Here is a 15,832-nt window from a genome sequence, read left to right as displayed (position 1 = left end):
CTTCATATAAAAATTACATCCCTGAAAGGGCTTGTGTAAATTTAATTTGGGGAGACTGAATTACATTTTAAATATAGTAGGCTCACCAGCTATTTAAAGACATGCTGTAATGTCTCACTTATATAATGCCTTTTTAAAAAAAATAAATAAGGATTCCTTTGAAGTAAGGCATCTTTATATAGATGTGAGCCACCATAAAGCCAATTTTCATGGCTGAATCGTGGCTAGTCTGTCTCCACTCTTCAGTGATGATAGCACTAAGAGCAGTGGTCGCAATCACCGTTGTAATAATCACGTTCTTGTGAGAGGAGAAGCAGTAGTGGGTTAATTAACTTATCAGAGTTCACACCACTAGGAAGTCGTGGAAGTGATATTTGACCTTGGCCTATTTCTGAGCCCGCCTTGTTAACACAATTGTGTGAACTGAAAAGACAAGGCAGACAGCCGCATTGAGTATGACCCTTACCCCCACCAACCTCCAGAATAGCTGAGGCCAAGGTGGTGGAGACTGGCTGAGTTTCTACGCATATCTGCTTTGGAATAAGATAGATCCGTTCAAAAACTTCACCAAAGATGATTAACCCAGTTACAAATGTCAGCACATCTCTGTGTTGAGTATCAGACAAACTTGTTAGCATTTGTCTGCTAAAGACGACTTTGGTAGAACTATTTAGGTTGGGAAGGGATTCCCACCCATGACTGTTCAGAAACAATTACTAAGGGAAAGGTTTTAGTTGATTCTGGTATTTTCATACAATTGCATCATCTTTCAGTTACGCTTTCTCCCGTCCCCTCACTCATCTTAGGCTTTTCTACAAGTTTCCAAATCAAAGAGCATATTATTGCATTAAGACAGACCCACTCTGGCGTGTGTTTCCTCTGTTTATTCCGTAAACCTGAGAAATGACCAGCTACTGTTAAGGTATCTGGACACAGTCCACCACCAGCACCAGCATTGCTAAGGGCAAAAGGAAGGGCAGACAAATTACCCCAGAGAGGAGGAAGCAAACTCTCTCACCTGGAGATCTGGGCTTTTGCCAGTAGGTGGTGCCAGAGTGTGGGATAATCCCAGGAAATGATGCTCCAGGATGGTGTTTTCCAGGAAGTGGCTCTGAGAAGGCCATGAAGAGACACTCAGGGTGTGGGATTACTCCAGGAAGTGGCACATAAGTGGGGTGTCTGTAAAAAGTCATATTTGGAAAGGGGGCCTTTGCAGTTTTGATTAAAGTTCATGAAATGGGGAGATGATGACATAAATTATTTCGGAAGCCTCCACATGCAATCACATTTGTTATTGTAAGAAGAGATCGAAGTGATGCAACCATAAGCCAAAGAACACTTGCAGATTCCAGAAGACAGACAGGTCAAGGAAGGCTCCTCCCCCAAAGCTTCAGGAAAGCACCGCCCTGCTGACACTGTGACTGTAGATTCTGACCTCCAGAACCGCCAGAGAGTAAATCTGACTGTTTCAAGCAATTAACTTTATAATAAACTAAATACAATACCACATTGTTAAAGCATAATTTTCTCAGTTTTAGAAATCACATTGAATTATGCACTATTGTTCCCTCATTACAAAATAATTCATTAAAGGCAAATTTTTCTTAGGGTTTCTATTCGGTCAATTTTATTTTTATTTGTTTTGGTTTCTGGATGCTACAGAGAAAGTTCATAGAATCCTTGGTCAAGGTAGTCTGCAAAATAAGAAGCATGACACAGTGTGTCTTAGTTAGAGTTTCTGTTGTGGTGGTAAAATACCATGACCAAAAGTAACTTTATTTTTATCTTTAATTTTATTTTATCTTACAAGCCTCAGGGGTCAGAATCTACCACTGAGGTAAGTCAGGTCAGGAACTTAAGGTGGAAACCTGGAGGAGGGAACCAAGGCAGGGCCGTGGAAGAACACTGTTCACTGGCTTGCTCCCCTTGGCTTGCTCAACCTGCTTTTGCATACCATCCGTGACCGCCTGCCTAGGGATGGTACCATCTCCAGTGAGCTGTGCCCTCCACATCAAACATTAATCAGGAAAATATCCAACAGGCTGATCTGATGGAGGCATTTTCTCAGTGAAGATTCTCTCTTCCCAGACATGTCTAGGTTTGGGTTCAGTTGACAAAAACTAACCAGCAGAGTACAGATTTCATCAACTTGATCCCAGTCATTTGCTCACAGTACTGGGTTTCTGAATATTGATTCTTCACCAGGGGTGCTCTTTTTTCTTGGACTATAATCAACACAATACTCACTTTTCAAAATACCAAATCCATTTCCAAAATCTTAGCTAAAATTAGGGCCCCATGTCAACTAGAAGATTCTGATCTGTTGGTGTCTGCCATTGGAAGAATAATCCTGAGGAGGAACTTAATACTGTAAACTGGAGACGGTTGACAATATTGTACGTGTTTAGTATTCTGGATTATTAGGTATGTGCTAATGTATTACCTTGAGAACTTCACGGGGGTGGGTCTTGGCAGGATATAACCTTTTTTTTTATTGTGTCCTTGGAGGTTGGTTTTTATCTGTTCCAGTATTTTTCTAGACTGAGGCCCATGTAGCTCACACTGGCTCCTACTCCTTATCTAGCTGAAGATGACCTTGAATTTCTGGTCCTCCTGCCTCCACTCTTCCCATGATTATATGCATGCACCACCACACCTAGCTGTATGCAGACGCAGTGCTGAGAATCAAACTTAGGACCTCACATATGCTAGGCAAGATCCACAGCTATGTCCCCAGAGCACCAAGCGACTATTTTAATGTTAAATCTTTTCACGTTGCCTCGTGAAGAACAGTCTCTGTAATTTATGATATTTATATTTACACCCCTAACCATAGAGAAAATTAACACAAATCAGTCTTTGCTTTCCATGCCTTAGAGGATGCACCTTCATCTTATCCAGCAAAATCTAAAACTCTTATTATTGATACAGCTAAGCAGTAAGGTCCGTGGTCTTTAAACACCTTTAAAACTAATCTTCCTTGTCCTGAGAGGGGCATGATGTCTACAGTAGAGTGAATAGATGAGCTATGGAAGAAGGCTCAGGTCTAGAAGATGGCTCAGTGGATAATAGGGCTTACTATGTAAGCATGAGGACCTGAGTTCAAATCTCTAGCACCTACATAAAAACTAGGCATGGCCATGCAACGCCTATAACCCCAGCGTTGGGCCACAGAGACCATTGCCTCCTGGGAGCACACTGGCTGGCCAGCCTAGCCAAATTAGTAAGCTTCAGGTTCAATGAGAGACCATGTCTCAAGGGAATAAGTCGTAGAATACAGAGGAGGACACTGACATCCGTCCCTGGCCTATGTGTGTGTACACATATCATACGCACTGCATACATAAACACAAACGCACACACCACTCACACACATCACATACACAAGAAGAAAGGAAGGAAGGGTTGAAGGGAAGGAAGGAGAGAAACAAAAAAGAAAAGGGGGAAAAAAGATACAAGTCCTATAGATAATTATGTTTGTGTCCATATTGAGGAATACCAAAAGGGTACCTGGAGTATTGGTTTAAATTCCCCAAATCTGCTACTATAGTGAGTGAGCTCTTTATTACATGTAAAAAGGTTTTCATAGAAACTAAATATCAGTTGGGCAGTGGTGGCACATGCCTTTAATCCCAGCAATGGGGAGGCAGAGCCAGGCGGATCTCTGTGAGTTTGAAGCCAGCCTGGTCTACAGAGTGAGATCCAAGACAGCAACCAAAACTACACAGACAAACCCTGTCTTGAAAAACAAAAACAAAAACAAAAAAGTCTTTTTAAGAACCAAAAAACAGAAGATTCTAGGTGTCACATAATTATCTCATTAACTTATCTTCAAAGCCCACTCCACATCAGAGGAATTGTATATGTGAATGCAGCAGGGGGCGGGGAGGGAGCGGGAAGAGGGAGGAGGTCAATGGAAACATGAAAAGAATCACCCAAAACAGAAGAAAATGCAAAGCAAATGAGAGCAGAAGACCTAGGAAAGCAGCCTTTTCCTGGTGACTCAGAAGGCCATGCTCAGAGCTCCTTCATCACCATGCCACCATGGGCCTTCCTATGGAAAGAGGTAACCTGGTGCTGACCAGTGGCTAAGGCGCTAGACTCTCCTTCACCCCAAGACAACACTCAAACGCTGTCTCCTGACAGCTGCGCATGCTGTCTATCCTCGCAGCGTTTGCCCTACAGAAAAAGATTGTGGCGCCGATGGATGTGAGTGTTCTGGGCAGTAATCACATGTTTCATTGCACATTAGTGAATCTGCATATTACATTCAAGTGAGTCTGGCACACAGCTCCATCTCCTTTACTATAATCAGAACCCAATCATTAATTACAGCATTGTCAAAAATTGTTCTTCTGGTACTAACACTTAGTAAACATTCCAAGCGGTGTTTCTTTGTAGTAAAAAAAATTTTTAATGACATCAAAGGCTGGATTTCCATTCCCACAGTTTGCTTTGGAGAGGATTTTTGTTCTTGAAGGCAAAGAATAGGATAAAAATAATCCTTAAACTAGAGGCTCAGAATATAAGTAGACAATGATAACTCCAACAGAGGTATTAAAGTTAAATGTTGGACAAATGTGTAAATGTCCAAAAAATGTATGTTTAATATAAAAATAATCCTGACTTCTGCTTGTTGACTAGTTACTCCACTCCCTGGAACAATTAGATAATTAATCACTAAACTAGAAGTATTTTCTGTCCTATAACTGGGAATGTTTTGGTGTGTGGCTTCGAGAAGCCTGAGTAAACTAGAGGTGACCTTCAAATCTTCCTTTGAATAACAATTACCATAGCATTTGATGTTTAGAAAGTGCTCCTTTCTCTCTCATTTCATCTTCACTTAACCTTGTGAAATGAAGTTGCCATCATCAGAGAGCAGAAGAAGGGAATTAATGATGTGTGCCAAGGCCCCAGAACGAAGACAGGCTGGAAACCAAGTCTCTCCAGTTCCTAAGTCCCGAGTCTCGTCTTCACATTGAACCCCACACGTTTGTCATCCTGTGGCTTCCGTCCACTGTCCCGCTCACATGCCTTCCTTCCCCTGCATTCTCCACATGTAGACACAAGAATGCTCACGGCTGCCTCCCTGGACTGTCTGAGCCCTGGTGAGTCGGGCGTGTTGAGAGCAGTACCCAGCCAGCCCGCAGCTGAGCCCTCTCCAAGACAGGTGTCTGCTTGCTGAGAGACAATGGCAAAGCTCAATGGTATCTCCAGGAAAGCAGTAATAGGAAGAGAACAGGAGGAGTGGGGGGTGAATTGCAAGGTAGCAGACAGGTCATGTATTGACATCAGACATTCAAAGGCTTTCTTCTGAGTTCAGAGTTTAGGATTTTGGAGAAGCCCCAAGTGCATGCTTCAGTGGCCAATCCCAGCACAAAAACCAGACAAATGGGAGAAAGGGAGTGGAGAGAGAAAAGCCTGCAGAGATGGAGGAGATGCCAGGCTGCTGAGCCTGGCTGCCCACAATTCCAAAGCAGTGATGACATCTCTTTGTACCCAGTCGTCCCTGACCTCAGCAGCTGTCTCTTCCTGCCGAGATGGTCCCTGCCCAGTAGGACAGTCCATGGCTGCCAATGGACCAGATTGTCTCCCCTGCCCAGCTCTCAGGGGTGGGTAGCCACAATAGTGAATCATTTCTAGGGAAAAGAGCTGACGTGGATGGAATGTGCCTGGATGTCCAACATTGCCCATCCATGACCAGAAGGTCACAAGGTGACTTTCAGTCTGAGATCTGGGTTGCTTAGGTGGCAACTGGCAAAGCTAAACAGCCATGTGCTGAGAGAGCATGCCTCAGTTCTATCCAAGAAGATCGGAGGTGGAGCTGAGGACACAAGAGGATCCTGAAGTCCATGACTGTGTAACTCACAGTTGAGCGGATCTTCCGCTGAGATGGGAACTACTCCCTTACATGAATATAGACTCTTGAACTCCCAGTGTGCTCTTCCAGCTGTGATTTACACCTGTACTGCTTCCCAGTGCATGGGCTTCTCTAGTAAGTGTAGTGCATCCTGGGGACTCCTGAGATGCCATCCCACTGGACTAAATACAATGCTCTTGCAAAAGCCTCCAGTGCCTCCCTGTAGGCTCCACACACTCATGTGATAAATGGGCAGATCTAAGAAAAGCTCCCAGGTATGCCCATCCTTTTGAAATTTTGACACAATGTTTTCATCTACAAAATTCATGTGGGAGAATCACACATTACAATAAAAAATAGCAAGCTTATGTTTTGAGTGTCGTGGTTTGAACGCGAAATGTCCCCCATAGAGGCATGTTTCAGTGTTTGGTTCCCACCTGCTGGGGCTGTTCAGGAAGGTTGTGGAACCTTTAAGAAGTACAGCCTGACTGAAGGAAGTGGGGGTCAGGCCTTGAGATTGTATAGCCCAACCTCACTTCCTATTCAGTTCTACTTCCGGTCTGTAGAGGCAACATGGGCACCTAGCTTCCCACTCCTACGGCCTGCATCCCTTCCCCATCATGATGGAATGTGTTTCCTCCAACTGTAAGCCAGGAAAAAAAAAATCTTCCTTCCTTCAATTGCTTATTGTCAGGAATTTTGTCACAACAATGAAAAAGGTAATTAATACAGTGAGTTAATGATGTTTGTGGTGGGCTGCACTCATAGCTATCCTTGGCCCAGGGAGCTGGCTATGGGTTGGACATGTCGGTTAGTGGGTCCATCTGTCTAGTGTCCGTGGCTAGGGAAATAGAAGCGGACATGCAGGGCTGGATGGGTAACAGGTTTCACCTTTACATGGTAAAACTAGACAAGAGGAGAGAGAGGTCCATCTAGGCTGTCTTTGGACCAGGACTTACGCATAAAGCCCTGTGGAGCTGCAAGATGTATGCAGGTGAAGTTATAGGATCTGTGGAGGATGAGAGATGCAAGAGACATGGAGACAGGGCAACTTATTAGAGCTTCTGGGCTGGAAACCAAACTTTCCAGAACATCACTGAAGTGCCTGCACCAGAGATTAAATTCTGCTTACTTTCATGGTGGATCCCCAAGACTCTGAGCAAAGACTGGGTCATACTGTCGATCCCGCAGAACTTAGGAGGGTCCTATTTGCCATGCATGAGGTTGCTCTGGAAACCATCTGGCTGTATTCATCCAGGCCACATGTCTCCAAACTGTGTTTTTATTTAGGTGATCCCTCCCCAGAGGTCATGGGTCAGCAAACATAACCTTCAAGAAAAAGCAGCAGCGAGACAAATAATGAGAAATCAGCAGACTCTGGCTATGTTAGGTACTTGGTATGAGGGAGTACATGGAGGGAGGGCAGGCATTCATTCATAATGAGGAGCGCTGCAAGGTAGCCAGACAGGAGGTGAGGCTGGAGCTCAGAGTGCAAGGTGGGAAGCATGAAACCCCATGCTGAGCAGAGAATATCACCCAGAGTGGAAAGTCTTGACCTTCTCCCTCCGCTCTGCTCTGTAAGGGTCACGTCCCACCTGAACATCAGAGTACAGGGTCCAACAGGGGAGGAGAGGCGCACTGTAGCATGAGGGTTTTCATGACAATTCTGGAAGCCAGATTCTTCAAGGGTCAAAAGACCCACCCAGGCACGTGGGGACCTTAGCTTAGAAAAATTCAACCTTGGTTTAATGCTATGCTGTCATCTTGAGAAACAATGTTGCTGTGCTGAGAATTGATGCTGGGGTTTCGCACATGATAGGTGAGTGCTCTACCCCTGTGCTGTATATCCCTAGGCCTCTTCTTGTTTCTCTTTTATTTGGAAACAAGATCTTACTAAGTTATTCCAGCTGTCTTTGAACTCAATATATAGCCCAGGCAAGCCTTGAACATATATATGATCCTCCTGCCTCAGCCTGAACCACCAGGCCTAGGTGGAAATTCTTAGTAACTTTGCAAAAAAGGGATTCATATTCTCATTTTGTACTGAATCTCATCAATGCTCTTCACAAACTGTATTGTTTGACTGATTCTCCTACACATATAGCTCCTTTATTAAATCCAAAGTCTCTTCCTCATAAACCAAACGATAAGCCTAAGGATCTTTCAGGAATTATTTACTAATCTTGTGTTTTGGGTATTCAGTAGGTGTCCAATAATCTCACATTCCTAGAATTTTCAAATGGCTCTGTTTGCTCATTAATTCATTCAACAGACATTCACAGAAAAGGAAAAAAAATCTACCCATAAAGTCCTTCCAATTAAAAGGTTACAGCAGGTCCCAGCAATGAACTCCAATACAAGGCTCTCATCAGAGTTGAACTTGGTTTCCAGCCTCCAGTCAGACAGGTAAAACCATGACTTCAACGTGACTAAGTTTTAAAAAAGAAAAGCAAGACAGTATTTATGTGAATGTCTCATCCCAGCTCAAACACAAGCTTTAGTTCCCATTATCTGCTCTCACGGGAGCCCCGTTTGAGCTGAAGAATATGAATGCCTGACTACCTCCTATTTCTCTCTTGACAGGCGTGAGTAACACCGAGGCACGGCAGCCGGGAAAGTCTCCCCATTTCAGTGCCAACTGGATCGTGGGCAGCGCTGACCTGGAGATCATTAACGCCACAACTGGGAAGAGGAGCAGTGGGGGCTCATCCCGGCTCTGCAAGCACGTGTTTTCTGCTCGGTGGGCACGGCTGCATGGTAGGGTAGGTCGCACCGGTCCTTTCTGGGGAGAAAACTAGCTGTGCCTGGGCTCTGGTTAAAACCCTGAGGAAAGCTCCAGGGAAATGGGACATCATTTGGTCTGCAGTAATTGTGAGAAAGGGCATGCAAACTGATCTCCATGGTTACTGCCCTTTCTCCAACTAACTGCCCAGGAATTTCCTCCATGCACTTAAAGCTTTGCTACCCAAATGTGGTCCTCAGAGCTTGGGGAGTGTGTCTCTGTGAAGTAAAGCAACAAAAGAGCTTATTGTTGGACCAGCAAAAGCCACCAGACCCTATGCCAATTGGTTTACGTAGCATGTCATAAGTGAGGTACATAAAGGGACTGGAGAGAAAACTCCATGGTTAAGTATACTTGCTCCTCTAGGAGAGACCAGGGCTCAGTTCCAGAAATCTCATGGCCACACACAACTGTCTGTAGCTCAGTTTCAGGGGATCCAATGCCCTCTTTTGGCTTCTGCAGGCACTGCACACATATGATACAAGTATATGTACCCAGGCCCACACACATACACATAAAATAAAATAATATAATAAATCTCTTTTTAAAACATTAAAAAGAGAAAAAGAATTTATTCCAAGTTCAGATATAAACAAACTTCTCCTCAGAAAGTATATAAGGGCTGGCAAGGTGGCTTAGTGGATAAAACCACTTGCTACCAAACTTGAGGACCCAAGTTCAGTCCTCAAGACCTACATGGTAAAAAGAAGAAAACTAACTCCTGAAATTTGCCTTCTGACCTCCAAATGCACGTTGTGGCATACACACACACACACACACACACACACACACACACACACACACGAGAGAGAGAGAGAGAGAGAGAGAGAGAGAGAGAGAGAGAGAGAGAGAGAGAGAGAGAGAGAGAGAGAAGGAAGGGAAAGAAGTTAGGTAATTTCCTACTAATTTTCAAAGATGGTGACTGTCAAAATTAGCATTTTTCTCCAATCCAGAAGGCCACCTATTTCTACTACAGCAATGTTTCAAAATCTGCTTTCCATTAATAAATAGATACTAACTACATTTGGGAGGTTATAACTGAAATGCAGAGTTTTATGTACTTTGAAAGTATAGCAGACTATAATAAAATACAGATTAAAAATAAACTAGTGAAAACGTATTTTGCTCATTTTTTTTGTATTGGGACATAGCTCAGTCAATGAAACTCTTGCTATGCAAGCACAAGGACTTGAGTTAAAGCCCCAGAGACCATGTGAAAACACCCAGCATGGTAGCCTATTAGTCCTAGAACTGGGGAGGCAGAGATATGTGGATTCCTGGGGCTAGCTGTCCAGCCAGCTAGCCTAGCCTAATCAGCAAGCTCTAGGCCAGTGAGAGACCCTGTCCTAGAGAAGGGGTGGGGGACAAAGTTGGCACCTTCTGAAGAACATTACTCCTGAGGTTGGCCTTTGGTCTCCATGTGCACCTGCACACATGTGTGCACCCATATGACATGCACACCCAATAATAGAATTGGATAGTAGAATAGCAGATGTACAAACACTGAAGCATTTTTGCCGACTCAGAGAATGTTAAAAAAAAAAAAAAACTATAGTTACCTAAGAGTTTGGCATTCACCTTCTGCCTCTGCCACAAGCATGCAGATATGGGTATATAGCACCATATGTTCCAGTTCTGATTAGAACTCTCTGCCTCTCTCATGCCCACTCTGATCCCTTTTCTCACACCTCACTTATTCCAAAGATGTTGTAAGGTGTGGAGAAGCACAGGCTTTTCTTGTCTTGCTGAACAAATAGGTCCTTTTCTTGTTCACATGATCATGGTGGCATTGGCCACAGAGTGGACACATTGATCTACAGACCCTCAAGGAAGATGCAGTGTTATCTGAAGCTACCCTACCACAGGCCTGCCCTCTGCCTCTCTCCCTCTCTGTCCTCCTTGTGGGGGACTGAAGACATGAATGGACAGGTTTTCCCTGCCTTTCACTGCTCCAACTTTTGTCTCCTATGACTCAGAAGCCCGATAACATCCTACTTTCACTGCCTTTCTAGTTAACAAGCAACATAACTCAGAGTCCCTCTTCTCTCCTGCCTGCCATGGTGCTGTTAGTGCACAAACCTCCCCTTGGTAATCCTTATTCAGGAAGAATATAGAAAGCAATGGTTCTATTATTGGTGCTGTTTTGTTTCTTTCTGGGGTTTGCTGAGCTTTTTGGGTTTTGTTTATTTTGAGTTGGTATCTTCCTATATATCCCAGGCTGGCCTTGAACACACAGCAGTCCTCCTGACTCAACCTCGAAAGTGCTGAGCTTACAGGTGTGTGTCATCACACTCAGCTAAGAAAGCAGTGTTAAATTCTTAATAGGAGGTGAGTCATCTGCTATGTTATACATTTTTTAATCGTCTGCACTTCTGATGCAGCCAAGTATCCTTAACAATTGGGTTTTTCACAGAATTTTCCAAAAGAATGCAGATAACTGCTCTTCCAGTTTGTTTGTTTGTTTTATTTTTTTTTAATGTGTATGTGTGTGTATGAGTTCATACATACAGGAGGGAGGGTGCATGTGCACATGAGTTTGGAGACCAAAAGTCTATGTTAAGTGTCTTCCTTGATTGCTTCACTTATTTTCTGATACAGGGTCTCTCACTGAACTTGAAACTCACCAAGTGGCTAGACTAGCTAGCCAGCCAGTCTCAGGCAACTGCCTGTCTCCACCTCCCCAGTGCTGGGATTATAGGTGTTAACCAACACCTGCAGCTTTTTACATGGATTCTAGGGATCTGAACTCAGGTTCTTGTACTTGAGAGCCAAGCATTTTCCCAAATGAGCCATCTCCTCAGGACCCTGCCACTGTACTGTTAAAGCAAAGGAGAAGGAGATGCGAAGGGTTAGAATCAAGCTGGTATTTTGGTTGTGAAACTCATGTTACTGTGAATGGTTGAATTCACTTCCTCCTTCTTTTCACAGCTAAGCACACGGATCCCTGGCCATGGAGAAACACCGTCCATGTACTGTGAGGCCAAGCTGGGGGCTCACACCTACCAGTCTGTTAAACAGCAGCTCTTCAAGGCTTTTCAGAGAGCTGGTCTTGGCACCTGGGTGAGAAAACCACCAGAGCAAGATCAGTTTCTACTAAGTCTCTAAGACTCCTTTGCTATTGGACCAGAATGGAATGTCTGGAGGGGATGCAGCCGTATGATGGTGTGGTGTGTCCATCAATTCTTGACATTTATTCTCCTTCAGTGTTCAGGAACACATGTGTCCATGTTTGGATGGGAGAGTAGATTTGAGTTTTGGTCATGCTATTTCTCCCTGGGTTGTTAGTTCCAAGAATTCTGTCCACATAGATAGAGGTAGAACCACTATTGCATCAGCCCCATCCCTTACTGGGTGTCAAAAGGAAATAATCTATTTGGGCAAGAGGAGCTTAGAGGCAAGATTGAAATATGGTACTTAAGTGTAGCCTCATGCATCATCCTCTGTGCTTCCTCTTGCCACGGGCCTCTCTCGTGGTGTGATTGAGTCTCGCCAGCACAAGTTTATATGACTTCAAGATAAGCCACAGGTAAAAAGAAAAGCCATGGGCTCCCCAATTCCAAAGAACCCAACAGGAATGCTATATTGTCTTCATTATTCATTCAGGCCTTTCCACTTTCTATCAAAAAAGACTTGGGATGGACACTGTTAAAGAGCAACTAAAGTAAATAAAACCATGTTTATGACAGGAAGGAATAGACACCTAAGACACAAAAGAGTCATGATCTGTGATGCAAGGAAACTGCTTTTAAACTGCCCAATGGTAGAATGTTTCAAACAAGCCTAGGCGATTGACTTGATCACAACCTTTTCATTGCTTTTCATAGATAATGACAGCCATGGAAGTGAGAACTGCAGAATGCTTAACTACTACCCAATAATAGCAGATAAAGTAATGAAACTGAGTCTTAGATCAAATTCTGAATTTTTAAATGAATTTTTATTATAAAAAAAGCATACACATAAAACATTCAACAAAATCTTTAGGTTTGAGGAGCTACTCGATCTCTATCATTTTAGGTTCCTTAATCATCATCTTGCATGAATAAAATAATAATTATTATAACAATAATAATGATGACTTACCATAGCTGCAAAATTTAAAGAAACAGAGTTATGCCACGTATAGAATGGGTATCAAAGTTTGTGGCTATACATAAATCTTTTTATTATTTAGTCTATATCATGATCCCTAAGAGAAGACCCAGGCAAAGAAAGGCATGTCACTAACATATTTTTAGTCAACCCATGTTCCTTTAATTAATTTTTTCCACTTGGAACTCATTTCAACATTCATCAAGCTATTTAACATGTGCATAATCTTTTTTTGTTGTTTAAACAAATCCCATCTGATGGGCTGTAGAGATGGCTCAGCAGTTAAGAGTACTTGGTGCTCCTAGAGAGGACTCTGGTTCATTTCCCAGCACCCACTGGCAGCTTACAACCATCCATAACTCCAGCTCCAGTGGTTACAATACCCTCTTCTGGCCTCTGAGGGCTCCATGCACCCATGAAGTACACTTATATACATGTGGGCAAACTATCATACACATAAAATAAAAATAAATAATCCCTTTTTAATTCCATCTGAAATACATTATTGTTTTTTTGTTTTGTTTTTAAAAGTATAGGAGGAGCCACTTCTAGAATATGGGATTCCTGGTTAGAATTCCAGCTTATCAATCCTCAATAAAAATTCAACCATTACATCATAATGTATATATTCTAACATGTATTGCAGATATCACAAGAATGAGGTAAAAACATGAAATACATTGAACTGCAGTTATCTGATGCAATAAAAAGAAGAGTGGAGATATTAAGTCCTTGGATTTAATATGAGACCACATTTATCATTAAAGTCCTTTGAGGAAAGAATATGAGCTCATTGTAAAAACATTTTCAAGATAAACTTTCAAAGACGTGCAAGTATTTTTACAAATAAATGGTTAATAGTAATCTTTCATAAATCCTGAGGAAAACGGAATCTTCATTCAGTGTAAAGGCTACGATCAAAGAGCCAGCTTGTAGTAATCTCTGATAACTTGATGTATAACTAGGAGGAAGCTTAGAGACCCAAGAAACCTTGAGAGCTGAGTTGTGGCTTCTGTGTTGTCTTTCCACTGTTAGGTACAGTTACTTCCTGGCTGAAATCTAAGACCTCCCTCAAACCATTTGTATTTTGAGGAGTGGAATGGAGAATGCACAGCACTTCACATCAGTGTGATCCAAACAGTGTTATCAGTTATAAAAAGATTGGCATTAACTGCAGGGTCTTAAATGTTTCTATCATGTGATGAAAAGAGGAAGAATTGGCCACCTTTCAAGTATTCTCAGTAGCAACCGCCACGTAGACCTATGCAAGAGACACAGAAAGCAGTTGCTTACCCAAAACAGTGAACACCATCATGTGCATAAATTGCCGGTCTAGGGTTAGGACTCATGGTGTCTAAGGTACTGTTTTTCCGGAAACAACCCAAACTTTCCTAAAGATAACTTCTTGAAAAAAAAAAGTCACCCATCAAATTTATTCTATCTGTTAGCACTAACATAGAGATTCTCTTATTTACTTTAATTATGTATGCGTGGAGGGTATGTGCATATGTACATGTGTGTGCAGGTGCCTGTGGGAGGCTGAGGAGGGTGTCAGAGCTGCTGCAGCTAGAGTTATAGGCAATTTTGGGACACCTATGTGGGTCCTCTGGAAGATGCTCTTAACCACTGAGCCAACTCTGCAGCCCTGAGAATCACTTATTAAGTCAACAGGCTATTCCTGGAGAGGAGAGCTCTCATATGTGAGCAGGAGAAGACATTTCTGATGCTGCAAATGCGATTTTAAGACACTAGGGCTTTTCCACAGAGACATCATAGACAATGCTTTTTTTAATAGTTGAATGTCTTGCAAGCTCCTTGTCAGAGTGAGTGTGACATAAGAGAGAGATGGGAGGAAGGAAGCAGAGGGTCCCTGACTCTGTTCAATGAAAAGAGAGTTGCTGAAATTATTTATCTAAAGTGAAACCTGCCACATACTGAGAAGCAGAGATCATGGAATCTTCAAGAAACAGGAAAAAAACAAAGAGGCATTAAGAGGGAAGAATGAAAGGCCTGTGACATTTCTTATCTGGAGTAGACAGGTAGCCACATCAGAATTTCACACCTACACCATACAGGACATGTATGTGCTGCCCCTGACCCACAGAAACCCCACCCACTCCAGAAGTAGCCAGTCACAGGATCTGGTGAGCATGGACTAAACCCTGAAAGAGTAAGTAGAAAAAGCCTGAGGATTTTTCTCACCGTGGTATCCACAAAGCATTCCAACACTACCTTAGGATGCCCTGCGTTTTAACTATTGAGTTAGTGACTTGGGAGTGGCTTAAAAACACCCCATCTGAAGTTTCTATAAGAACGAAACACAAATAGGTCATATTTATCTTTTAGTCACCCTGAAAACAAATACAGTCAAACAAATCAAAAAGAATATAAGTAGACTATAAAGAGGACAGGCAGGTATCTCAGCCACCTTGGCTGTTCCTTATCCACCTGATTTATCTCAAAACTACCCTGTATCTCTTTGATCTTTACACCCTTTGTTTTCAAATCTTCTGTCTTCTGTATTCACACCCATTGAGTCTCACTTCTAAAGTCCAAATAGAAGGAGGTCAGCATCATCTTTATCTGCCTCCAAAACACATTGCTTTCCTATTGGGGAGATAAGCAATTTAAGGTTCCCTGCCTGGTTCTCAGTCAAAAAGCCAGTGTCTGTTCATTTGTGAACCTTTCCACAGGACTGAGCCCCACGGTAAAGTCCACGAAGGCACAGAAGCACTGCTCATCCACCTCCAGCAAAAAGATTTCACAGCAATGTATAATATCAAGTTATGAATTTAGGATTTCTTTGGATTTTGTTTTTTTGCCAAGTAAAAGATTTGCAAGTCCCTGACAATCGCTTCCTTTTGATTTCTGTGATCCTCTTTGAACCTGTATATATCTAACATGCCACTATTGATTTTGTGATGTCTAGTTGTCTTTCACAAATGTCAGGCTAAGTTACTTTTCCAAAAGATGCATAGCTCATGTTTTTTCCATATAATTTCCTTTTCACAGGACGGTTCTTACCAATAAATTTAAATGCTTTTTGTATAGTGTTTACCATATTTGATGAGCCATAAATAGTAAATACATAGTATATC

At 42.6% G+C, this 15,832-nt stretch overlaps 1 protein-coding gene across 4 annotated transcripts in view; it reads left to right on the top strand.

Annotated features, from left to right (window-relative positions):
• Adarb2 (adenosine deaminase RNA specific B2 (inactive)) overlaps positions 1–15,333 on the top strand; it is a 543,626-nt gene extending 528,293 nt beyond the window's left edge. For 3 of the 4 annotated variants that reach the window (XM_052729375.1, XM_052729373.1, XM_052729372.1), the window contains 2 exons: positions 8,444–8,622; positions 11,571–15,333. In XM_052729375.1, coding sequence (XP_052585335.1) covers positions 8,444–8,622; positions 11,571–11,747 — 356 coding nt within the window. In that variant the 3' untranslated portion in view covers positions 11,748–15,333. The remainder of the gene's footprint in view (positions 1–8,443; positions 8,623–11,570) is intronic. The other variant, XM_052729374.1, reaches the window with a different exon arrangement.
• Positions 15,334–15,832: the final 499 nt, after the last annotated feature.

Source organism: Peromyscus californicus, unplaced genomic scaffold, assembly GCF_007827085.1.
Source record: "Peromyscus californicus insignis strain IS unplaced genomic scaffold, ASM782708v3 Scaffold_8__1_contigs__length_139910024, whole genome shotgun sequence".
Taxonomy (NCBI): domain Eukaryota; kingdom Metazoa; phylum Chordata; class Mammalia; order Rodentia; family Cricetidae; genus Peromyscus; species Peromyscus californicus.
This window is presented reverse-complemented; position numbering and strand designations above follow the sequence as displayed.